This window comes from Alternaria incomplexa, assembly GCF_024043165.1.
Source record: "Alternaria incomplexa strain BMP 0042 chromosome Unknown scaffold_1, whole genome shotgun sequence".
In the NCBI taxonomy this organism is placed as follows: Eukaryota; Fungi; Ascomycota; class Dothideomycetes; order Pleosporales; family Pleosporaceae; genus Alternaria; species Alternaria incomplexa.
The window spans coordinates 1,376,612-1,399,679 of record NW_026249850.1 but is presented as its reverse complement, the minus strand read 5'-3'; the positions used below and the strand labels follow the sequence as shown (position 1 = coordinate 1,399,679).

At 52.9% G+C, this 23,068-nt stretch overlaps 8 protein-coding genes across 8 annotated transcripts; 4 read left to right on the top strand and 4 right to left on the bottom strand.

Moving 5' to 3' along the window:
* Positions 1-441: 441 nt before the first annotated feature.
* J4E90_000499 (uncharacterized protein) lies at positions 442-4,384 on the top strand (the record flags this gene model as incomplete). The annotated part of the gene is made up of 4 exons (XM_051430095.1): positions 442-1,332; positions 1,384-1,578; positions 1,631-3,626; positions 3,753-4,384. 4 exons carry the CDS (start codon positions 442-444, stop codon positions 4,382-4,384), a joined length of 3,714 nt encoding a protein of 1,237 aa, XP_051295582.1.
* A 513-nt stretch (positions 4,385-4,897) lies between these two features.
* Positions 4,898-5,967, top strand: J4E90_000498 (uncharacterized protein; the record flags this gene model as incomplete). The annotated part of the gene is made up of 2 exons (XM_051430094.1): positions 4,898-5,212; positions 5,263-5,967. The coding sequence occupies 2 exons, from the start codon at positions 4,898-4,900 to the stop codon at positions 5,965-5,967; spliced, it is 1,020 nt and encodes a 339-aa protein (XP_051295581.1).
* A 935-nt stretch (positions 5,968-6,902) lies between these two features.
* J4E90_000497 (uncharacterized protein) lies at positions 6,903-10,623 on the top strand (the record flags this gene model as incomplete). The annotated part of the gene is made up of 5 exons (XM_051430093.1): positions 6,903-7,007; positions 7,067-7,985; positions 8,036-8,148; positions 8,671-8,995; positions 9,119-10,623. The coding sequence occupies 5 exons, from the start codon at positions 6,903-6,905 to the stop codon at positions 10,621-10,623; spliced, it is 2,967 nt and encodes a 988-aa protein (XP_051295580.1).
* Positions 10,624-11,800: 1,177 nt separating this feature from the next.
* Positions 11,801-13,849, bottom strand: J4E90_000496 (uncharacterized protein; the record flags this gene model as incomplete). The annotated part of the gene is made up of 2 exons (XM_051430092.1): positions 11,801-12,644; positions 12,708-13,849. 2 exons carry the CDS (start codon positions 13,847-13,849, stop codon positions 11,801-11,803), a joined length of 1,986 nt encoding a protein of 661 aa, XP_051295579.1.
* A 371-nt stretch (positions 13,850-14,220) lies between these two features.
* RPS20 (40S ribosomal protein S20) lies at positions 14,221-14,679 on the top strand (the record flags this gene model as incomplete). Its single annotated transcript, XM_051430091.1, has 3 exons — positions 14,221-14,274; positions 14,329-14,530; positions 14,585-14,679. The coding sequence occupies 3 exons, from the start codon at positions 14,221-14,223 to the stop codon at positions 14,677-14,679; spliced, it is 351 nt and encodes a 116-aa protein (XP_051295578.1).
* A 1,433-nt stretch (positions 14,680-16,112) lies between these two features.
* Positions 16,113-16,659, bottom strand: J4E90_000494 (uncharacterized protein; the record flags this gene model as incomplete). The annotated part of the gene is made up of 2 exons (XM_051430090.1): positions 16,113-16,231; positions 16,293-16,659. The coding sequence occupies 2 exons, from the start codon at positions 16,657-16,659 to the stop codon at positions 16,113-16,115; spliced, it is 486 nt and encodes a 161-aa protein (XP_051295577.1).
* Positions 16,660-17,388: 729 nt separating this feature from the next.
* J4E90_000493 (uncharacterized protein) lies at positions 17,389-20,744 on the bottom strand (the record flags this gene model as incomplete). The annotated part of the gene is made up of 2 exons (XM_051430089.1): positions 17,389-17,582; positions 17,636-20,744. 2 exons carry the CDS (start codon positions 20,742-20,744, stop codon positions 17,389-17,391), a joined length of 3,303 nt encoding a protein of 1,100 aa, XP_051295576.1.
* A 235-nt stretch (positions 20,745-20,979) lies between these two features.
* On the bottom strand, positions 20,980-22,949 carry J4E90_000492 (uncharacterized protein; the record flags this gene model as incomplete). Its single annotated transcript, XM_051430088.1, has 3 exons — positions 20,980-21,450; positions 21,495-22,393; positions 22,712-22,949. 3 exons carry the CDS (start codon positions 22,947-22,949, stop codon positions 20,980-20,982), a joined length of 1,608 nt encoding a protein of 535 aa, XP_051295575.1.
* Positions 22,950-23,068: the final 119 nt, after the last annotated feature.

The following is a 23,068-nucleotide window of genomic DNA, read 5'->3' as shown; positions in this document are numbered from 1 at the left end:
TACATGTATTGGATATAGACTAGTTCGGAAGCGACGAGCCTAGTTCTGGCGGCAAAGCAGCTGACATCGCGTCGACGTGACGTGCCTTTGGGACTGCAGCCTGCAAAACGCGTCTGTGGAACGTGCGACGTGAATAGAGGCCTCGACTGCCTTGCTGGACCCTCGAAATAAAGCGTACCACGTCCCGGCCTGTGAGTCAATGAATCTGGGCTTACTCGCTACACCGCCATCTTCTCTGGTCTGTTCCAGACACCGGGCGCCAAAGCTTCCTTACCCACGATCCTTGCCCTCTACGTCTTCCGCTTTCAGCAACTTCCGCCCGAATCTTCGAAATCCAGAACACGACGCACACGACATTGCTACAATATCCCCGTGCAGTTCGCGCCAGACTCACCTGACCTCACGTCTTTATATACCGAGGCTAGAGACGCCCTCTGCACGATGAACGTTGGGGCAGACCAGGCCCCGCAAACGAATGGCGGCGGTGGAGCGCAACACCGACAGTCCAACGGCAGCGGCGACTCAGACCTCTCACAGATATTGGAAGCGCTGCAGGCCATATACGCAACCTCGTCAACGAATGATACCCGCCGCCAGGCAACCGAATACCTCGAGCAAGCGAAACGGCATCCGGAAGCGCCCTCACATGGTCACACGCTCGCACTCGACCGCTCGCAACCCGCACCCCTCCGCTACTATGGCCTCACTATGCTGGAGCACTCGATAAAATACAGCTGGGAGGACTTCACAGAGGACCAAGGCACAGCGTTACGAGGCTATGCGATCGAGCTCGCTCAAAACGTGTCCGAAGACGATGCCGCATTCCTAAGGAACAAGGTCGCGCAGCTATGGACGGAGATTGCGAAGCGCAGTTGGGGCGCCGAGTGGCTGGATATGGACGAACTGCTGGTCTCGCTCTGGACAAGTTCTCTGCACCACCAGGCTGTCGTGCTATACGTCCTGGAAACCCTTTCTGAGGAAGTCTTCAATCGCGAAGACCCTACCGCAGGCCTTCGAGGTAGCGACCTGGGTCGCGCCTGCGTCGAGATTTTCACACCGCTTGCCGTCATACAAGACCAGCTCCCTACACGCGAGAAGAGTCTGGATGTGCGGTGTGGAGACGAAGGATGGCTGAAGAGACTATGCGACAACTTGGGCTGGTGCTTGGGTCAGGACTACCAGAACCAGGAAGCTGTTAAGACAAGCGCTATCAAGTCTATGCAGGCCCTCAAGGCGGCCATGCCGTGGATCATGCCCAAGGCTATCGCTGCAACACAGGTCATCGAGGCCGTCTGCAAGGCGCTGGCTACCCCAGCCGTAGAGATGCAGATTGTATGTCGACTCTTTACATCCACTCACATGGACAGCTGCTAACACGAACAGGCCGCCGTCGAGACCCTCCAAGCGATCTACAACCGAACCCACCTGCACGACGACGAGTTTGTGGAGCTTGTATGCCCCATGTTCACACCTGGCAGTGTTTCACTCCTGCGAGAAGTATACAACTGGACGCTCACGGATATGGATGTGAATGACATAGATGATCAGAAATACATGCTCTGCAAGAGACTCTCAGAAGTAAGGCCCCTTCTTATCCTTCAGGCTTGTCACACCGTGCTAATGATGACAGTTGGCGAACAGCCTCGGACTATTCATCGAGCAAAAGCCCCAATCGATACCAGATGGGAGCGACCTAACCGGCATATTCGGTTTCCTATACGATATCATGCGCAACCCGAGTCTCGTCGTCTCCATACCTGTTCTTCATTGTTGGACCAAGCTATTACGATCTAGCATCGTGCGAGACTCTGATGTCGTCAACTCCATGGTTGGCGGGCTACTTGAGACGTGCTGCGCCCGACTCATTCGATACGAATCGTTACCCGAAGATACCGAAGACGTTACGTTACAATTTCTCAACGAAGACATTGATACGGTACCGGAACGTCATGCTTTTCTAGGCAACTATCGGCGCTTCTGCGCAGACGTGATCGAAGTCCTGGTACGCAAGACACCAGTAGAGGCAATGGCGCATATCCTTGCTCAGGCGACGAACATGCTCCAGAACCTGTACCATGATCAGCCTGCTTTCCAGCGCCAAAACTTCACAAAGAACTCTCCACAAGTCCTTCAGGTCGATGCGCAGGTCACTGTCATCGAAGCTGCACTCAAGGGGTACATGAAGTGGCAGCAAGGGCAAGGCGAAAACGCGCAAGATGATGAGCGGACGCGGAATACACTGGAAGACTCGCTCGAGCAGTGGGGCAGGCAAATCCTGCAAGCGCATTTCGAAGATCCTGAAGTTGCGAGAAAGATAATATCTTTGATGGCAACTCTCTCAACAAAAGCCCTTGGCGACCGCCCAGGATTCGCTCTTACCTTCTTGGAGTATATGCTTACAGTACGGCTAGCCGATGACACGAACTATCCACAGTACTCCGATGCTGTGAAAGACCTCGAGCGCATATGCAGTCTTGAGATGCAGAAACTAGCGATGAAATTCGCTGACGACTTTATGAACGTCTACGAGCAACTAGAGGCCAAGGTCAATGAGATGATTAATGATCCTACGACTGACGAACGCCAACGTATGGCGTACTCCGCTTTCCTTTTCATCATCATACATAGATGTACAACATTAGAGCGCGCCACGCAAGAGGAGCGCATGAGACAGATGCTCAACCGTGTCAAGGATGCTTGGCGCAACGATGAGTTCACCCAAGCCATCTCTTCATTCCAGTCCTTCTGTGGCGTATTGGGAATGGGCCAATTACCCGAGTTTCTGTCTGCGAACAACTTCCGCGGCATTCAGGACTGGTCTGACCAACAATTGCCTAGTGATGGCCAGGCGTTGCAGGCCTCAATTCTTGACCGTTCTCAACAACTGCCACTACGACTTACTAAGACATTACTGGCAGCATCGACGGAAAAGCTTCGCGATGGCACTGCTGCGTACGAGACTGCTGCGCTACTCTGGGCAGAGGCCATACCAGTGCTGCTCCCAAACCTTCTCCAGCTTGTGAGCCATGCACAAGCATTCAACGATATCGACGCCAACTGGTCACACTTGCCAGTAGAACTACAGCAGGTTATTCGGAGAGTACTGACAGATCGGTTCTGGCAAGCGGGCATATCGACAGAGAGCCGAGACGACTTCTTTGCAAGAGTTAGTGGCTCCAAGTCGACGTTTGAGGGTTTTGCATCGACGGTACGAGGCACTGTAAGGCAGATTAGGGAGAGCTCGTACTACATCCTCTACTCGTTAACGCGATTTCGAGACTTCTTCTATGGGATAGAAGATCTGCCAGGCCCGTTGAGTCAAGCCCTGTTTGGCCACGCAGGCGCTCTGACTGCGCATCATCTATCTGTCTTACTAACCGTATCCACCCATCTCATTGAAGGTTGCCCAGCGCGTCTACGACCACATTTCCTGCCACCCATGATACAGGGGCTATTCAGAGAGCTGGATCGAAAAATCTCCGGAGAATGGAACGAGGTTGCCCGACAGGTGGCGGATTCGGGGCAGAACGACAACTTGACGGACGAGATGAAGACCGAGAGCATACTGCGACAGCTCACATATGCTGCGGTTTCGCTTGTCGCTGTCCTGCTCGATTCGAGACAGGGTAAGTCGTCTATTACTTATCGTGCTTGGTGGTGTTCCTTTCGCGACTTCTATCTGCGTTGGGGTATCGGTTCTAGTACCGAGTCTCCTAATCGTGTTTTATGACTAAAAGCTGACCTGGTCACAGAATTTGCCCGTCACGATGAACACAGTCGAAAAGAAGCCAATGCACCGCCCATGTGCGACTTCATTCTCTCAACGCCTGCCGTCCTCGAGCCTATCCTCCTCTTCTGCAACTCAACAATACGTTATCGCGATACTAGGTCCGTTGTCACCATGGTCCGCGTATTGCGCACCCTGCTCCCACGGTTCAAGGAGAAGTCGCCCATTCGTGACTACTTCTGCAATGACATCCTCAAATCAGCCATTACGTCCCTCCATGAGCCATACTTTGTGGACTGCCAGAAAGAGCTCGCCTCACTCATCGCGGGCATCATTCACCTGGACGAGGAGATACCGCGCTCGATCATCTTGTCTCTACCCGGCATGGGTGACCAGTATCGCGTCGACCGCCGTCTTGCAAAGCTCCGTGGAGCGAACAGGTCGGACGAACGTATGCAGCGCAGCATCGTACTAGATCTCATGAGTAGCATCAAGGGTATCAGTATTCACGAGCAAGGCAAAATACAGAGATCGACGAAGACCAAGGCCAGGACTGTCATGATGGAGCAGTACATGAGTGTGGACCAACAGCCGACTATAGTCCGAGGTACCAGCCCCGGATTGGCAGGCGTGGCAGACATGTTCGGAGAGTCGTAAGCTTCCATGAGAAGCGGGCGTGTATAATTCTTGATGGTGAAAGGATTTGTGGTGGAACCAAAGGGCATCGGGTATGGTAGCATGGTCATGGGGCGGGTGGATCACCAAAGCATTCTAGGACGAAGGGTAGGACATGGGACATCTGGTATGCATAGCATTCTAAGGTTGGTGTTGGCCTGTTCTCGATGATAGCTTCGAGGAAGCATCACGTGCTTGGCAACAGTCTTCGCCGCAGTTTTACCCTATGCATCCTATAGGAGAAGCATGTATCGAGAAACACCTCACAATTCAGACGCATTGCGCTGACGCACGCTGATCCGTCACTGCATCTTGCGACAACTGAACGTACCCCGCATTGCCGATGACCTGACCCCGCCGCTGTACTACTGCGTGCTTGCCGTTCCTACCTATCTACCCAAAATAGAAGCAACCCGCGAGTCAGCACCTGCCTCTTTCTCTGTTCGTTTCTCCGTCACAACCACTTCTCACTTTCTAATCCTTGCCATCGACGAGATGAGCGGCATACCTATCGTCGACTTCGGCGCGTTCCTGCACGGTAAAGCAGAGGATCAGGAGAAGATCGCCAAGGAGATCGACGATGCATTCCGTAGTATGGGCTTTGTCTACCTGAAGAACCATGGCGTGCGGAAGGAGCTGGTGGAGGAGTGCTTTGCTTGGTCAAAGAAGTTCTTCGATCTACCGCTTGAGACCAAGATGCTGGCTCCGCATCCGCCGGGTGGCAGTCATCATCGTGGATACTCGGCGCCTGGAGTGGAGAAAGTTAGTCAAGGGGTTTATGATATTAATGAGCTGAACAAGCTGAGGGAGGTTAGTTGCATTCATCTTCGCTCTCCATGGTATAAGCTAATGAGAGGCAGACGCCTGATTATAAAGAGTCCTTCGAGTCTGGCAACGTGAAAGATGAGGCTCAGCCAAATATCTGGCTTCCAGAAGATAAGCTTCCGGGCTTTCGCGCATCCATGGAGAAGTACTTTGTCGAGTGCGCCAGTCTAATCCACAGCATCCTCGGCGCTCTCTCCATTGCTCTCAACGTTCCAGCACCAGGCCTCTCTCCGACCCATTCGCAGTCGCTCTTCCAACTCCGGCTTCTTCACTACCCCTCCATCGACGCCGAACAGCTACGCAATAATGAGCGCAGCAGGATCAACGCACATTCCGACTTTGGCACGCTCACTTTGCTATTCCAGGACAACGTTGGAGGACTTGAAGTACAGGAACCTGCGAACCAAGGTAATTTCCGTGCTGCAGAGCCCGTCGAGGACACTGTGTTGGTCAACATCGGAGATCTCATGGCGAGATGGAGCAACGATCGTTGGACAAGCAGTGTGCATCGTGTTGGCCTACCTCCGGTCCTTCAAAAGGTCACTGAAGACGGCGAACGGAACGACAGGGAGATAGTAGTACCAGATCGCTACTCAGTCCCTGTGTTCGCGACACCAAATATGGATACAGTTATCGATGCGTTGCCAGGTTGTTGGGATGAAGAGAAGCCGAAGAAGTACGAGCCTGTAACCGCGTGGGGATACGTACAGATGCGGATGGCTGCGTTGTATGAGTCGTGAATAGCGTGGGATGATCGCTGCCTTTTGTGGAAGAGATGCGTCTTGGTAAACCCTCCTTCAGAGCGACCTGTCGCATGGTGACACGCCGCATGCGGGCCTTTTTACGCGACTGACGTACAGCATTAGGCAGCAGAGCCGAATTCTCTCACGTCCACAATGGTTGCAGGCTTGACTAAGCGGTACAGTACAATTACGTGCCTGTTATCAGCGGTCTGCTGTGGTTCAGATTCAAAGGTGAAAGGTAACCCCGCAACGCGCACGTGAGAACGCGTCTTGCCCAATCTGTTAGCGCCATCCCCACTTCCCCAGTCAGCGAGCTCGCAGCGACCTGTAGCTTCCTGCCTCACATTGTCTACTCTTTTGCCTTAATTCGCGCGACTTTGAGGTGCCAATAAAGCTTATCACTCACACGTCTGGTGGGCCAGCCTTTCGAGGTAACACCGTCGTTCAAGATGGACATCTACATTCCTAAAGTAAGCTCACAACACTACCTGAGCTAGTAATCGCTGGGCGCGAATAGGAAAGCAGTCGCTAACCAGATGCCGTAACATTAGGTTCCCAAAGACGCCAATCACGTCCTCTTACGTTACACCCTTCAGGACGCTCTCCACAGCGTTGACGTGTTCGCATTCGACATTCGAAAGTTTTCCAGTCAACATAATGATTTCGCCATTCTCACTGTACCGAGCGTTAGCAGTGGGAATCGATTTCTGGATATACGCGGTAGTCAGGGCCGACGCCAGGCGCTGCAACCTCTTTATTTTGGGAATCAGCCGCTCGACTTTCGCCAGAGTAACAAGCGTCGGGAAGATCCGCTCCAACTCAAGTCACTCAGAGAGAAGCAAGAGATAGAAGAGGCCAAAAGATTCAAAAGTCCGGCGCCTATCGCGAAACTTCAGCGTCCGGGAGGGTCGACTTTGTCTTTCCGTACCCTGATGACAGGCGTCTGGGATTACGATCACCTTGGCAAGCTCGTCTTTGACCAGAAGCTCAAGGATAAAAGGCAAGGTTACATTACGTTCGGCAAGAATGCTTTAGTGGTAGGCATATCTTTCTACATCGAACATGTCAATGCCAACACGGCTGCTTACCCACACAGATTTACCTCCGGGCAGAGACCGCCGAAGCCTTCAACTGGCATTGCAGAATTGATATTGATTATGCTACCATAGAGCACATCATTCCGTCTCGCGGCAATGGCCAACACGGAACGATAACATTCACCCTCAAGTCTCCACCGAAGTTCTACGACATTCAGTCGACCAATGATCTACACTTGTATGCCGGTGAGCAAGCACCGAATGACATCTCTGCCGCATTGTCGAGACTCGGCATCAAGCCGCCAAAATCAGTTCTTCGGCTACAGAGACTATGCAAGTTGAGTAACTCCCACAACATGAACTCCGCTTTGTGTATGGTCTACAAGATCGCCTTCTTCGACACCCGAAGCGTTGATCTCGCTTGGACCTTTGTTAAGCCCTTCTTCGCGGGACCTAACACAAAGTGGTTGAAGACCATGGAGCCCACCGTTTTGACGGGCAGTATTGAACACGAGTATGCGGTCGTCAACAAGATGCTTAGCGACTACGGACCATCCTTTCCGCAGACCTTCACGTTCAATATACGTTACCAATTGACAGCGCTCATGCTAGAGGGTGCAATTGCCCCGTGGAAAATGAAGGAATTGATACCAGTAGTACAAAACGCTGTTGAGAAGCATGGTACAGAACTCACCGCAAACGCAGTGCGTCTCCTTGGGAAGCGGATACCGACGCCTACACCGGGGGTTAAGGCGACAGATCTTACTGTAAACGCAATCAGTCGCCGAGGAAAGCGAATACCGACACCCGCACCAGCTGTTGAAGCGAAAAGCTTCATGATCAATACTATTAAGCGCATTCTTGATGAAAGCATCGAATGTTGTGAACGTCTTGAGGAACTTTCCCGGACTTGGGACGTCAAACAGAAGAAGCAGAACCACCTCGCCTTAACGTACAAGGCCACGGTCACGCCTACCGGTATGTAGACTTCCAATACTCCAATTTGCACAACTAAAGCCACATTTCAGGTATCCTGCTACGCGGTCCTGACTGGGTCGTCTCCAATCGTATATTGAGGAAGTACAACACCCACACCCAGTTCTTCATGCGCGTGTTCTTCGCAGACGAGGACGAGCTGCCGGTATTCCATGACCCACGGGCATCGCAAGAGAGAGTTTACGAACGCTTTCGAGGCGTACTCCGAACCGGTATCACGGTCGCCGGACATACATTTCAATTTCTCGGCTTTTCACATGCGTCACTCCGTACTCATGAAACTTGGTTTATGGCTCCTTTCAAGAAAGATGGTATTTTCGTCTGTGCAAGAGATGTGTAAGTACGTACGATTTGCGTGTGGGACATGTACTGACTTCATCAAGCATTCGCGATTTGGGTGACTTTTCCCAGATTCGTTGCGCTGCAAAATGCGCGGCGAGGATAGGGCAGGCGTTCTCCGGTAGAGTTCACTCCGGCACCAAATGTATGTGAGATGTGTGCTGACATTGTACATCGACATCTAGATACAACATTCTCGGTGCCGATCCCGAAAACCGCCTATGTAAACGAAATGAAGGACGACGTCACGAGAAACAACCGCACATTCAGTGACGGCTGCGGAACCTTGTCATTGAGCCTCTTTCAAAAAGTTTGGAACGCCTTCCAGCCGGACCGTAGAGCACTCAGGCCGACGGTGCTACAGATCCGGTTCAGAGGTGCGAAGGGCGTACTATCACTAGATACGACATTGCAAGGTGAGCAACTGCACGCCCGAAAGAGTATGACCAAATACGTCGCCAAAGAAGAGTGGAGGGATTTGGAAATCTGTGGAGCTGCCTACAAGCCTCTCAGAGTGTATCTGAACCACCAGTTCATCAAGATCCTTGAAGATTTACGTATACCTATGGAAAACTTCATGGCGGTCCAGGATGAAGCTGTCACAGAACTGAAACTCATGACGGAGCATCCTCTGAATGCAGCCAGCCTTCTCGGTAAGTTCCGATTTTCTAGCACATGCTGTGCGGCCTGAAAGGATGTTTGGTTCCTCATACCCGGCGGCATCGCCATGAACTGCTTCCCGAACATAGGGTCATATGTGCTAATAAGCCTGCTAGAATACTCCCACTCGGGTGATCTTGCGAGAGTCCCGTCACTGTTTCGGCGAATGAATGAGATGGGTCTATCATTCCACGCGGACAGCTTCCTCACCGACATCGTGGAGGTGGCAGCTATGTCAAGCCTGAGGGATATCAAATATCGCGCGCGTATTCCAATCAAGAACGGCTACCTCCTTTATGGCATCATGGACGAATGGAATGTTCTGAAAGAGGGCGAGGTCTACATTCCGCTACAAGATTACGATACGAACGACAAACTGAAGAGAACCATACTCGTTGGCGAGCGAATAGTCATCACAAGAGCCCCTGCGCTACACCCAGGCGATATTCAGGTCGTCAAAGCAGTCGACGTTCCAGAAGGTTCGCCGCTCAGGGCACTGCACAACTGCGTCGTATTCTCACAGCAGGGTCCGCGGGATCTGCCTTCGAAGCTAAGTGGCGGTGATCTCGACGGAGACCTTTTCCACATCATCCACGACACTCGATTGATCCCGAGAGGCGTTTATCAACCCGCCGACTACCCTTCCACGCCGGCAAAGGATTTGGGGCGGCCGGTAACTGCCGACGATATCATTGACTTCTTTATCGAATACATGAACATGGATCGATTGGGACAAATTTCGAACAAGCACAAGATCCGCGCTGATAAGGCTCCTGCTGGCACTCTGGATCGAGAGTGCCTGCTTCTTGCCAAGCTCGCATCCGACGCCGTCGACTTTGGAAAATCCGGAATACCTGCCAGCATGGCTCAGATACCTCCAGGTGGTGATCACATCCGCCCCGATTTCATGGCTCCAGGATCGAACCTTATCGTCAACGAATTGGGCGCAGCTGAGCTCGAAGAGCTCGAGGGCGACGACTTCGACGAGGTGAGTGTGCTGAACGCTGAGAAACCAAGAAGTTCATATTACACAAGCACAAAGATCTTAGGAGTTCTGTATCGACGTATCGACGAAAAAACGTTCTTCGATAAGATGAAGAACGCCTACCGAACATCTCACCATCGCCGGGGTGATGAGACGCTGGTGCAGAAACTCAAGCGATATGTGATGCGAGAGACCCGTGGAGTGCAATGGGAACATCATTGGGATTTCGCAGAACAACTCCGTGAAGCGTACGAAGAGAACATGTTCGAAATCATGGACACACATCGTCCGTCTCGAGGCTCACGTCTTACCGAGCTTGAGGTGTTTAGTGGTAACATCCTTGGCAAGAAAGATCGTGCACCATCTCGCTACGTCCGCGAAGCCAACCTCGAGGTTCAAGAACGCTTCAACCGAGATGTCAGCGACATGATCAAGAATATAGTAATGGGTGATGGAGACTGGGACGGCGATGCAGATTCGGAGGCGCTGCCGCGCTCCATTGCGTGCTTCATGGTTGCGCTGGAAACGGATGGTTGGGAGAACTACCGCACGTTGAGGAGCTGGAAGTACGTTGCTGCCGCGGTGTGCTTGGAGCAGTTGTGGAAGTACAATAACGGGTATTTGCGCCGACTTTGAGTAGTGGCGTAGTGCTACGTCTTGTACCGGCCTTCCAGTGGAGAGGTGCTCGGTTATCACGACTTCATGAAGATACCGCGCAAAAGATGCGCTGGAAATATGGTGGTACCATTAATTTGATGAGTCCAACGTGTGATGCGATGTGATGCAATGCATGGGTGAGGAGTTGCTGAGGACACCTTCAGGGAGTACTGCGCAGGCCCCTTGCGCGCAAACTACGCCCAAAAACCTAAGCGAATCAGCGTTTTGGCTCACACAGAAGCGGTTAAAGGGGCCAATGCTTGCCTCTCGCGTTGGAAAAATCAAAGAACACGCTTGAGCTCTACGATACTTTTTATGATTTTCGAATGTTTGTGTGCCCAGGTGTCGTCGCGTCGCATTCCAGCATGCCGCGCAGTCGCGTCCGCGTTCCTGAAGTTTCCCACATCAGCCAACTAAAATTCCCAGCCACAGAACCCAGCCATGCCAGGCCCATCCACGACCCTGCGCCCCCCAACTGGCTGACTGAGATCCGGTAAGCCCGGGTGCCATCACCACATGGCACCACGAGCCTACCCCGCATCCTGCCCATTGGTGTTGGCCGCGTGATACTTGCTACCCAAGCCAAACCCCCTCAAAACCATGATTTCAGGAAATATAGATGCATAATCTGAGCTTTCTCTCATCAAACGCTCATCCATCTGCTTACGTCATGTGACGGTAACAGCAACATCTTCGATGGTCTAGTGGTCATGATTTCCGGTATGAATGAGGAATGCGAGAATGTCGTGGACCAATCAAATTGACAGTCGTCACAGCTTGTCAAATGTTCACGAAGTGTTTACAAGCGCGGGAGACCGGGGTGTATGTGCTACCCAATTCTTGATGGGTGTTTTGAGCTTTGTCTAATCGTGCAAACAGTCGATTCCCCGTCGGAGAGCTTATTAGCTACGCGCCTTTTTTTGAGGAGAGGGGTGGAATGATGGGGGTTGAGAGGTGCGTGGCTTGAGTAACTTTTTGGGTAAAGATGCGGGGTCGGGTGATAGGGTGGATGATCCCGATATCGTCAGGTTATGGTGATACTACTACGCTTTTTGCATTGAAAGTACGGCTACGGCCTCGTCCGAGATAAGTAGAAATATTTCTGAATGCAGAGGATAAATTGTTGCTTCCTGACCTGAGTGAACAGTATGCCCCCTCAACTTGCCGGGAAACCTGCTCGGGCCATCTTCTTGCCCCGTTGAGCCTTCCGATTATGGTTCGCACTTGAACCCTTGTTGGCCTCCTTGCGCTGCCGTGATATTTGCGTACCTTTGTCGTCAGCAGGACCTGCGACGCTGGCACCACCTCGTCCACCACCTGGGCCACCACGTCCGCGCCCTCTACCTCTTCCTCTACCGCCGCCGCCTCTTCCACCGCGACCTCCTTGCCCATCACCACTCGCTTCGTCGCCAGACCCTGCAGGGCTGTCCCGCCATGCTGTTGATTGAAGCTCTCGCTGCTGACCCTGGAAATTGGAAAATTTCGCTTCGAGCCGCCGCAGTGCACGAGGATTGCGACCCATCATGATGGCCCAGCCTTCGATTGCTTCGTCGGTCATACCAGTCTCGCTCTTGAGGGCTGTTCGAGCTTTTCCTCTCCTTATCTCTGACTCGCGGCCAAACAATTCAGGTGTCATGGTGTAAGCGCGGAATAGGGCTTCTTCATTCTTGTCACCCAAGTCGGCATCCTCGCCAGGTCCGTGCGCGGCAGTGTCGACAGAGGCGCCAACGTCCTCTGCATCGTATGTGTCATCTCGTTCGTCGTCGTCTGAATCGAAGGCAGCCAGTGCAGCCATGATTGCGGATTTGGCGGGCGCTTTACTGCGGTCGGACAAGATCTTATCGGCAGTCGAATCCTGACCTCTGCGACCAATATGGAATCGCGATGTGTCAACTGCAAGCCTGTCGAATTCGTCGTCATCAAAGACATTGCGCCGTTCTGGGAGGTGTTGGCTAGATCTAGGTGGTGGCATTGGCTGTGACAGTGTCGCTGGTGTGGGCCTAGCATGCATTAGTATGTCTGACTGAATCTGTGATGGCAGAAGCTCAAGCGGAAGTACTTACAGTTTCTCGCTCCGATCAGCCTCGATTAGGTGTGGCGGTAGCGAATCTTCCAAAAGATGTGCGGTAACCTGCTCGATGTCGTCGTTGTACTCATCCAAGCACTTGACAATGAAGCCTGCACCCAGGTCTGGAAAGAGATCCTGGATCTGGCTAATCATACTCATTCGGTGAACGTGTATCTCGCCTGTGAATGCTCCATGGCCATAGCTATCTTGGTCTGCTGCTGCTTTGCCTTTGTCTACCTTCCGTCGAATCAACCTCTTCGGCCGAGCTAGACTAGACTGCCGAAATGCGCTCAATGACGCTGCAGTGTTCTTTACTCTTGTTGCTTCCGGAGTAGTGGCTTTTTCTCTTATCTTTTCCAGTAGCGGTGTGTTGGTGACAAGATCAGCAACCAACGTCTTCTTACCAGACTCCTTCTTCTGATCTTGCTCCTCATTAGACTTCAGGCTGTACAAATGATCAGAGAGCAGCGAATAATTCGGTTTTGGACCTTCTAGCGCGGCTGTTAAACCAAGGTATGAAGTCGTAACTAGCTTCTTCTGCATCGATTGCGGAACTTGTGGGTATGCGGAAAGGAGAGAGTCGAGGAAGTCGGACCCTGTCAGCATGAAGATGCTGGCATTTGACGAGGCTCTGAGAAGAGGTGCGATCCGATCAAGGGTCTTTTCGGCCTCTTCCGGTCGCTTTGATTCCAAGTTCTTGATTAGGGACGTTTTCGCTGTCTGCAACGACTTCTCAATTGCTGCATTCTTTCGCTTCCAGCACCCTTGCAAGAGCGTACGGAACTGCTCGCTCTTGGGGTACGCATGGCAGATGTCAGATAGGGTGGACCAGCTGAGCAAAGGATTGGGTATGTCTTCTTTGGAAAGGATTCTGTGTAATAAAAAGAAAGTCTTCTTCCGTAATGACGCAATTTTAGCTGCTAGCTCATCGTCCAGGGCCAGTTCATGAAAGAAAGACAGCAGAAATTGCGTGAGAGAGCTCTCCTCTTTGATCGCCTCCGAGAAATTTTGGTCCTCTAATCTCAGATAGAGCTCAGCTAGCGAAACCCACGAATCCAGGTACAACTGCCATTCGTCGGGCAGTATGCTCTTTCTGACTTTTGCGTCTGGGAATGGCGCGAAGTGGGGTAGCGACATCTCTGTTGGCGATATTGTAAGACGAAATCCAGGGCCGAGCTCAGAGATACGGTGCACTGTGCAAGGAACGCGAAAAGTCTTTAAAAGGTTCAATTTCTGTTGTTTGTCTGCAGTCATGCAGTCATGATGGCTCATGGGCCCGCCTGCCGAGCGATCAAAAGGGAGCGATACCTGTTACGGCACTAGCCTCCGCAATCTTGGCGCGCATCGCCCACAGATCGAAAATGCGCATCGCAAAGAACTTAACGACTCCGAACGCCGTCGCAAATTCTAACGCCACCCCAGTCATCACATTACCGCGATCAAGGATCCAGGTCGTGACTGGAATCTAAATCAGAACCTACAACAACACCACACTCCAATCCGACAAGATGTCTTACAACAAGGGCGAGAAGGACTTCGGCGAGGGCCCCAAGATCCACAAGGTACGTCGCAGTGTATTCTATGCGCGCGAGGCTGTATACTGACTGCGCTCCCAGATCCGCATCACCCTCACCTCCCGCAACGTCAAGAGCCTCGAGAAGGTCTGCCAGGAGCTCATCGACCGTGCCAAGAACAAGGAGCTCCGCGTCAAGGGCCCCGTCCGTCTGCCCACCAAGCACTTGAAGATCACCACCCGTAAGACTCCTTGCGGTGAGGGTTCCAAGACCTGGGACACCTACGAGATGCGCATCCACAAGCGTAAGTGCATACCACTCCAGACAGTCGGCGGACAGCAGCTAACTGCGGACTTAGGCCTCATCGACCTCCACGCTCCCACCGAGGTTGTCAAGCAGATCATCATCAACATCGAGGCCGGTGTCGAGGTTGAGGTTACCATCGCCGCATAAGGGCTTGGTCCACACAAGGATTATAAAGGAGTGTCAACGGTCTGAACAGACGTGTGGCTATGAAACAGCTCTCGAAGCTGGGCATACACGAAATGAAATGATTCAGACATGACTGCGTACTGCATTGGGATGTACTTTGACCGTGAGAGGCTTCTATGGGCTATCAACGACAGCCGTCACAATATGCAGTCCACAAAACAAAGAAGACATGAGCCAGAGAGCTAGAAGATGCTTGTATGGTCGACCAATATGTGCCCACTGACAAAGGCCCACCGACAAGATTTGCACTCTTCTCGAATAGAAGTCTTATCGTCTGCATGTTCCACAAACCATTTACGTATAAAACGTGTACCTGCCACTCTTTAGCTCAACCACGATATCCCACGATATCCTAACCTTCATCTGCGCCTTTCACAAGCCAGCACTCTCAGGAGGGCCGAGTAGAATTAGACCATCAAGAAGAATAACGCCGAGTGGTAAGTCGTCCCATCCCATCCTATCGCCCGCTTCAAAGTCTGCCACTATGGATAACAATAGATTAGAGCTCTGCTTGGGTCATTCGCGCTCAAATGGCACATATTAGACTCACATCTGCTAAACCAAAACGCGATTTGGTGCCGTGGATGTCTTATACAACCTACTAAACCATGCTCTCTTGCCAGGTCATCTAAAGCGTCCTTCAGCTTCGGACTTCTCATGTTTACATGTACTCCGTCGCCTTGAAAAGTGTCGTCAGGCTTATACATGGCTAGCAAGGTGACCTGACGATCTTCCGAGGATGCGAGATAGGTGGGTCTGGCTTCTACAAAAGCTGGATCGCAACCTTCGTAAAACCATATGTCCCAGTCGCGCATAAGACTTTGACACGATTCTTTTAGGTTATGGTCGTTCACGGACATTTTGAACTTGGGTAGACACGTAAGAACTGGGAAACGACAAGTGCGGGATATATAGTTGACTATAAGTCCATGATAGCACGGCGTGAGATGGACCCATGACTAGGTAGGCAAACATTCTACTTAGTTCGTGTAGTCTGTGCAATTCTCTTCCATTCCAGGGAAGCGCCAGCCGTAATGAAGCCTTTTCCAGGTGCATTCGTGTCGCACTTGCAGGTGTCACCAGTCCATATGCACCTGCCATCTTCCGGACAGTAGCTTCTCACACCGCCAAACGCTCCGATGCTAGTATTCAGCGATCATGAATCAGTCATCGTGAATAAGTAAACGAGGTGATGAGTTGTTGAAAAGGCGTCCATGTGCCCCGGGTCTCGCATCATTTTCAGGAAGTACTCAAGACTTCTTTCCTGTATATCTTTGAATGCATTTTAAGTGTACTATCTACAAATGAGTGTGTCTCCAACCGCTGTCTCAAAGTCTCAAGAGCATTCCCGACCAACAACCTTGTCAGTCACATGCTCGTCTCGCAACAAGAGCCTAACCTGCTTGTTCCAGGGACGTAGGCTCATACTTCTTATCAGCCTTATCCCAAGCCCAAATAACCGATAGAGGAATCATCGTATCCTCGTTGGTGACATCAGCTTTGCCACTTGTGACTATTGTCGCAAAGTCAGAAATGCGAGTTTAGAATTGCAGGAAGTACTGAGGGATACTTACGTATTGCGAACCACATGACAACTCTTGCACCGTTGTCGTGCACACAGTCCTCGACTCCCTGAAAGACACCTTTGTTGCTAGCCAATTCCCTCAGCTTATTGAGGTTGTTGTGCGCGCGCAGATCATAGGATATCCCGGTGCGGCCCTCTTGGTCTGGGTCGTCGGGGTGGGGATAGTGAGCCGCTATGAGACACACGTTGCGTTTGTCTGAGTGTGGAGTGGCAAGCTGCAGTATGACATTCGGTTGCTTAGGGACCCATGCTTCCGAGGCGTCTTCCGGGAAGTTGCCGTTGAAGTTGTCATCTGCCATTATTTCGACGCATTGCGCCTTGTGAGATTCGGCTTTGAAGGTTAAGCTTGATGCCATGACTTCGATGTAGTAGGTTTTACTAAGGGATTGGGAAGAGATTGACTTGTCGCTTTTGTCTTTCCGAGGGTGGTAAAGGAAGAAGCTGAAAAGAGCAGCAGATCGGCTTCTTTTATACTCTTTCCCGATGACTCTTATGCCAGTGATGATGCGTCGAAGGACTATGACATTACGGTGGGTGGCACATAAGTCCTCATTATCCACGGACCTGTCGTCATCCCGCTGCGCACGTCTGTCCTCATCTTCTTACGGCAACTTCACCTTGCAGACCACAGCGCACTCTCGATGTTCAGGAAAAATTTCAAATGGTAGCCTGTCAAACTTCAACGCCTTGAGTGTTGGCTTATCACGGCGGCATGAGAGACCCTAAGGCCCACATCACCTTGCGTACCTGCATATCACAAGTGTCATAGTAGAGCCAGGAAGATGTCGCATCGTTATACAACAGTAAGTCTCGACGATAAAAACAGGTTTGCAGACTTCAGCATCATCACCATATACAGACATCAAGACGTTGAGGTGTCCAGGTGACTACCAAGACCTCACAGACATCACATATCATAAGTACTTAATAATTATAGAACCAGTTTTACTATCGTGTGCTACTTAGCTAGCTATGAACTTTGATGACAGTTTGTCATATCTCCGTGAATCCTTCCCATATTATAGTACATGCATCATGAAAAGAGTGAAAAGTGAAGAGAAACCATGGAGAACTACCAAAACCTCTTAACCGGTGCCATTGCCGTTGCCGTTGGTGTTGCCATTGCCGTTGGTGTTGACAGGCGTGTTGGTGGGGGCAGGGGGTGAGGTAGGGGGGTTTGCAGGAGGGACCGAGGGGAACACGCGACGCTCGATATAGCGGATAGTGTTGTTCGGTCCGAGGGCGAAGAGGGGTTGAGGAGGGGTGTCAGACATGATGGCTAGACAGTCGAGAGACTTGTGCTAGTTTAGTGTTTTCGGTTTGAAAGTTGACGGATCAGGTGCGAGCCCTTGTGCCACCAGGTCTTGAGGCGGTCGATGATGCGGTGTTTGCGGTAGTCAACTGCTCTCATGCCCTCCGCGTCACGGAAGGTATGGCGGTTGGCGGTGGTGGATGACGTGAAAGCTTGAGCTTCACCGGCACGATCTTGGAGGAGTGAGGTTGTTGACTGCTTGGTCGACTCGGGCGAGGCGAGGTCTTGTGCGTTGGTCTTGCTTCGACCAGCTCGAGTGTTTGATTGGCTGTCAAGCGTAGCTTTGCGAGTTGACGAAAAGCGCTTACGGAGCGAGAGCCTAGTCTTGCGTGTGGTGTCGTAGTGCTCGTCGTCAGAAGTGTCAGAGGCTGACAGGTGGTCGCGGAAGATAGCTGTAGGAGGTGACAGGGCAGAGGTGGGGTAGCGTTCACCGACTGCGTGTGGCTGGTCGCTGTTGCGGCCAAAGGTGCTGAAGCGGTGATGACGCGCGTGTGCGGTGCTATCGGCCGGTGATCCGAACGGGGAAGCTGTGGCTGTCTGCGCTGTCGAGAAGGAGCTTGTGGTAGACGCGTCAGAGAGTCTGTTGCGGAGGTGGGAAGGGCCTGGGTGAGGAGAGTGTCTCGCAGCAGCTGGACGAGGAAGGGAGATGTCAATAGCGGGGTTTTTTGACGTCGCCCAGGGATAATTCTTGTCTGAATTCCAGGGACGCGTCTCGGTTACTGTGGGCGTAGAAACAAACGACCTCAGAGACCTTCTTACGGAAAGAGCGGACTCCCCTGAGATGCGAAGCTCTTGAGGGCCGACGGTGTGAGAGCGCGGACGGAGAACAGCTGGTGATGGGACTCGCAGCTCTGGGAGCGGAGTCGTCTTGTCGTATGTTGGTGTGCTCGGTGCGTCGTCGTCCTTGGGGGGCCTGCCTGTATTTGAGTCTGCCTCGCTAGCGCCGTTTACACCGACTCCATCGTCAGGACGGCCTGGACTGCCTGGACTGCCACATCCCCTCTCTTTGCTTGTGATCTCGTCATACAGATCGTCTTCGATAACAACCATGTGCGAGACGCCACGCATGGGGCGAAGTCGAGCAGACGAGCGCTTCTGCGTCGGATGGATCTCGTGGATCTCCTCCAATGCGTGCTTCTCCATCTCCTCCTCAATCGGAAACTCGGCTGGCTCACCGCACTTGTAGTATTCCCTCAACGACGGGAAGATCTCTGAGAGGCGCTGGGTAAGCCCCCCGACAGAAGGTATGGTCAGCCGCTCAATCTCTGCCATGAGCTCCGGTGAACGAGCACGGTGCATCGCGAACAAGTTGATCATGGCGGTAGGCTGCATTGACAACCCCGAGCGCTCCGCTTCATTCAATTCGGCGAGAGAAAGGCGCAGGTCCGTGACATCACCCGCTGATGCAGGCCGCGGACTACCTCTGCTCACCCTCTGCGACGCATTGGGCACCTCTTCCATTGACCTTGAGTAGCGAAGGCCAAGGTCCTCGGTCAAACCATCGAACAGATTCATCCGACTAAACCGCATCGAAGGCAAACCGTGTGCCTGTCCGAGCGCGCTGCCCACGTTGCTACCAACAGCACTCCGACGATGCGACGCTATAGACGACCTTCCCGAGAAGTTGATCGGTTCCTCTCCCGAAGCCCTGACCCCCGACGGCGCGCCGAACGGAAAGCGGTAACTCGAGCTCTTCAGGTTGCTGGCACTCGTGTTGAGGCTCGAGTCTTCATGCGACTCCTCCTTCAGGTCAGGCAGATAACGCGTAGGGCCAGGATACCTATATCCGGATAATCTGAGGTCGGTCGTAGTATTCTCTTGGATGTTGGACAAAGGACCCGATCCCAAAGAATTCAATAGATTTCCAACACCGCTCAGAGGGCGTAGCGACACCTGCTGGAGGCCACCACCGTGGGAGGAAGGCCTATATCCATTCCAATCGAGGTGTGTCGTAGTCTGGCTGTCACGATGGCCAGGCTCTTGGGCTACCGGAAGTCCATCCGCGGAGTCTACACATGAGCCTGAGGAGGTGTCATGGATCGAGTACACAGAGGAGGGCTCCAAAATCGCAGGAACCGGGCTGTCGATTGGTTGCGCAACAGGAGCCGGGCTACTACCGGGCATCTTGGATGGGTTGCAAGCTTTCGGAGTGTCGAAGCTGATAGCTCGCGTCTTCGCAACAGGTACACCTTTTGGCCTGGTCGACGGTGCTTGCGGCGTCTTCTTTACCTCCATGGCGGGCGGCGGTGAGCTGGTCATCTCATTGAGACTGATAACGCCGTCCGTGTCTTGACTCGAACTGGAAGCAGATGGGACCGTCTCATCTGACTTCGGTAGCTCCTCTTGGTCAGTATACTTCCGAGACCTGGCAAAGCGCAACGGTAGTGGACGCATCAAAAACGAGACTGCGGCGTGCACACGTTGGGCCTCCTTGGAAGTGCTTGACTCTCGGGGCGGTACCGCTGGCCCCTGGTGCGTAGTGCCCAGCGTGGATGACGAGCCAGATACCGATATCGAGCCTTGCTTCATGCTCTGCTTGGAGCTAGTCCGCAATTTGCTCGCTACGATAGAAAAGCTGGATTCTCGACGCGGTATAGGAGGCTGTTTGCGAAGCATAGCAGAAGGGGGCTTGGACAAGGGTGCCTCCACAATCGTCCTGCCCTGATTCAAGATCACCGTTCCTAGGTTGGACGTTTGGAGTCGAGGCGGAGGTGCGAAACTAGCACGGAAAGGGTGCACACCAGTCGCAAAAGAGTGAGTGTCTGCTTCCTTCGTTACCGCATCTCGCTGCGGCGCAAAGTCAATGGCGCATATGGAAGACGCTTTGATGTCTTCTTTCCCTGGCTCGGATGGTATCGATTCTGAAGAGACATCCGGCAGATCGGTACAAGACTTGAAGGACAGCTCATCGGACGACCCTTGTGCATGGCTACTTCTGGATCGAAGGGCAAGAGGCAGCGGCTTCATGTCATGTTCTGTTGAAGCATCCGTGTGCTCCTCATAATTGCTCTCGTTGGCCGTCTCGATTCGCACCAAAGCGTCGGTCTCGTTCTTATAATCAGATCCCTGATACCCTGCAAGAACATCCGACATACCATCCCCGGTACTATTGCCAGGACTGAGAGACATGTTCGTGGTAGCATGAATCCTAACACCGGGCTCGTTCTGGAAGCCACCGCTATTGGCCGTTGGTATGGAATGCTGGACCGCGAATTCAAGAGTGGACGAGTCGAGGATGCTGGATCCAGTCTGCGATAAGATACTGTGTCGGTTTTCTCCGCGGTCCGCCGAATGCAATACGGCCCCACGAGGTATATCAGATACAAAGTACTCCTTAACAGGTATATCACAAGAATGGGTGACCTCATTGGTCTTCGACAGCGGCAGAGGCCCCGGAGTCAGCGACCTTGGTGTCAGCGACCGTGTTGTCAGCGACTTTGTCAACGACTGCGGTGTCGGAGACGTCGTCAGTGATTGCGGTGTCGGGGACTTTGGCCTTGATAGTGGTATCGGAGACTTTGGCCTTGATTGTAGTGTTGGAGACTTTGGCCTTGAGAGTTGTGTCGGAGACCTTGGAACGGGGGGCTTTCTTGACGGAGATGGAGGCTTGCTCGGGAGCGAGGGAGATGGCCCCGAAGAGGTTACTAACTCCATCGAAGACTGGATATCGCCCGTCGTTGAAGCCTCCAGACCTCTTAGGATCAAATTCCTTGTGATGCGGTGAGCTACGGGGGACGCTGGGAGTTCCGCAATGTCGCTTTCGCGAATGCTTCTGGGCTTTGCGCTCGGCCTCGCGTTCGCGCTCGAGATCGAGCTTGAGGTCTTCTCGCAATTTCTCACGGTATTGGATGCGATGTTGTCTAGGTGGGGAGACACGACCTCCATCGACATTGGTCGTGCCTCTTGTCCTAAAAAAGGATCACTCTTCAATGCCGCCCCAGCCGGACGAAACTGTTCGACAATGATTATCTTTCGGTCTATGAAGCCGTCGGGATCAGCATTCGTCCCTGGGTCCGCAGACGCCACAGGTCCGAGCTGGTCACTCGTGTTGTAGTATGGTACTGGAGGATACTCTTCCTGAATAACAAGGCGGTTCGGGTTGGCGGCTTTGAAGACCTTGTTTCTATCGAGGTTTCGGTGCACTTCCATGGAGCTACCATCTTTCGGAGTTGATGGCATAGCCATGTCAGACGACGGCGGGTCTGATTCAGTACGCAAGTTTGTGTTAAAACTGGACATGGAAGCAGGCGCAGACCTCTTGAGACGAGCTTGTTCAGCAGCGATCCGTTGGCGGTGGTCGGCTGGTAAAGGTGGCTGGTATTCATCCGGACGCCTGTGCTCTCTTCGATCTTCTGAACGAGGCTCGCGGGCGGAGTTGCCTGTCATCCTGCGAGACATGAGTTGTCTGGTAGCCGCGTGGTAGAGAGGAAAGTCGTCGTCTTCCACGGGAGGATCTTCAAGGCTCATCGTAGACCGAGAGGATGGATTCTTGGTCCTCATCTGCCCGGGGCCCTGTCCGTTGTGGAAGCCTCGTTGATCTTGTCCTTGTCCAGCATGCTGCTGCCGATACGTATGATTTGTGTATCCTGGGTTGCCGTAGCCTTGTACCTGGCCAGCATAGGGCAGTCGCTGACCGTCGTAGGTCCGCGGCCCTTGGAAGTGTACTCCGCTGTCGTCGCTCAGGGCGGACTGGACCGATCGCGAGTATGGAACAGGCTGCCTGAAACCACCCCCGGCGGGGTGTGCATAGTATGGGCTTGGGTTCGAAGATCGGGACGCTGGCCGAGGGCGCAAGCTGGGAATAGACCTGTTGCTGGAGAGGCCGTACGCTGGGGGCTGTATGGTATTCGTCATCGAGTGCGAGCGATGCGCGTCCCTGTCGCGGTTGTCTCTTCGGTTGTTGAAAGGCGATGATCCGGTGGCGTTCATCATCGTTGGAGACAGCGTGTCGGCAGTATACACGGGCCCATGGTGTTGCATTGGCTGACGCGGTGCAGAAGAGGAGGAGGGGTAAGAACGGAAGTGCTGCTTGCTACCCCGACTGGAAGTGTTGGACGTGGAAGAAACTTGCGACATCCTGCTGGTCGCGCGCGAACGCAGCGGACGTGGTGCGTTGCTCATGGCAGACAAGTCGTCGAACTTAGGACGGCCGATGCTAACGTCGCCTATCTCGGTCTCGGTGCGGAGCATGGACGTGACGCCGCGGTTAAGAGGTTGAAGGTCTGCACTGGGTGCCCGCGATACGGGTTTACCTGATGCTCGGCTCATGGCAGAGACGTTGGAGGCTCGCGAGTTGCGGCCGCCGCCGTTGGGATCCTGATCAGAGAGCGGCATACTGCTGTCAGCTGCGAAAGTCGCTGCGAGGAGAGCAAGCAAAGGTTGTATGCAGGGCGTGAGCGAAGCTGCTGCGGTGGTGGCTCTCCTGATTGCGGCGCTGCCAAAAGATGTGGGAG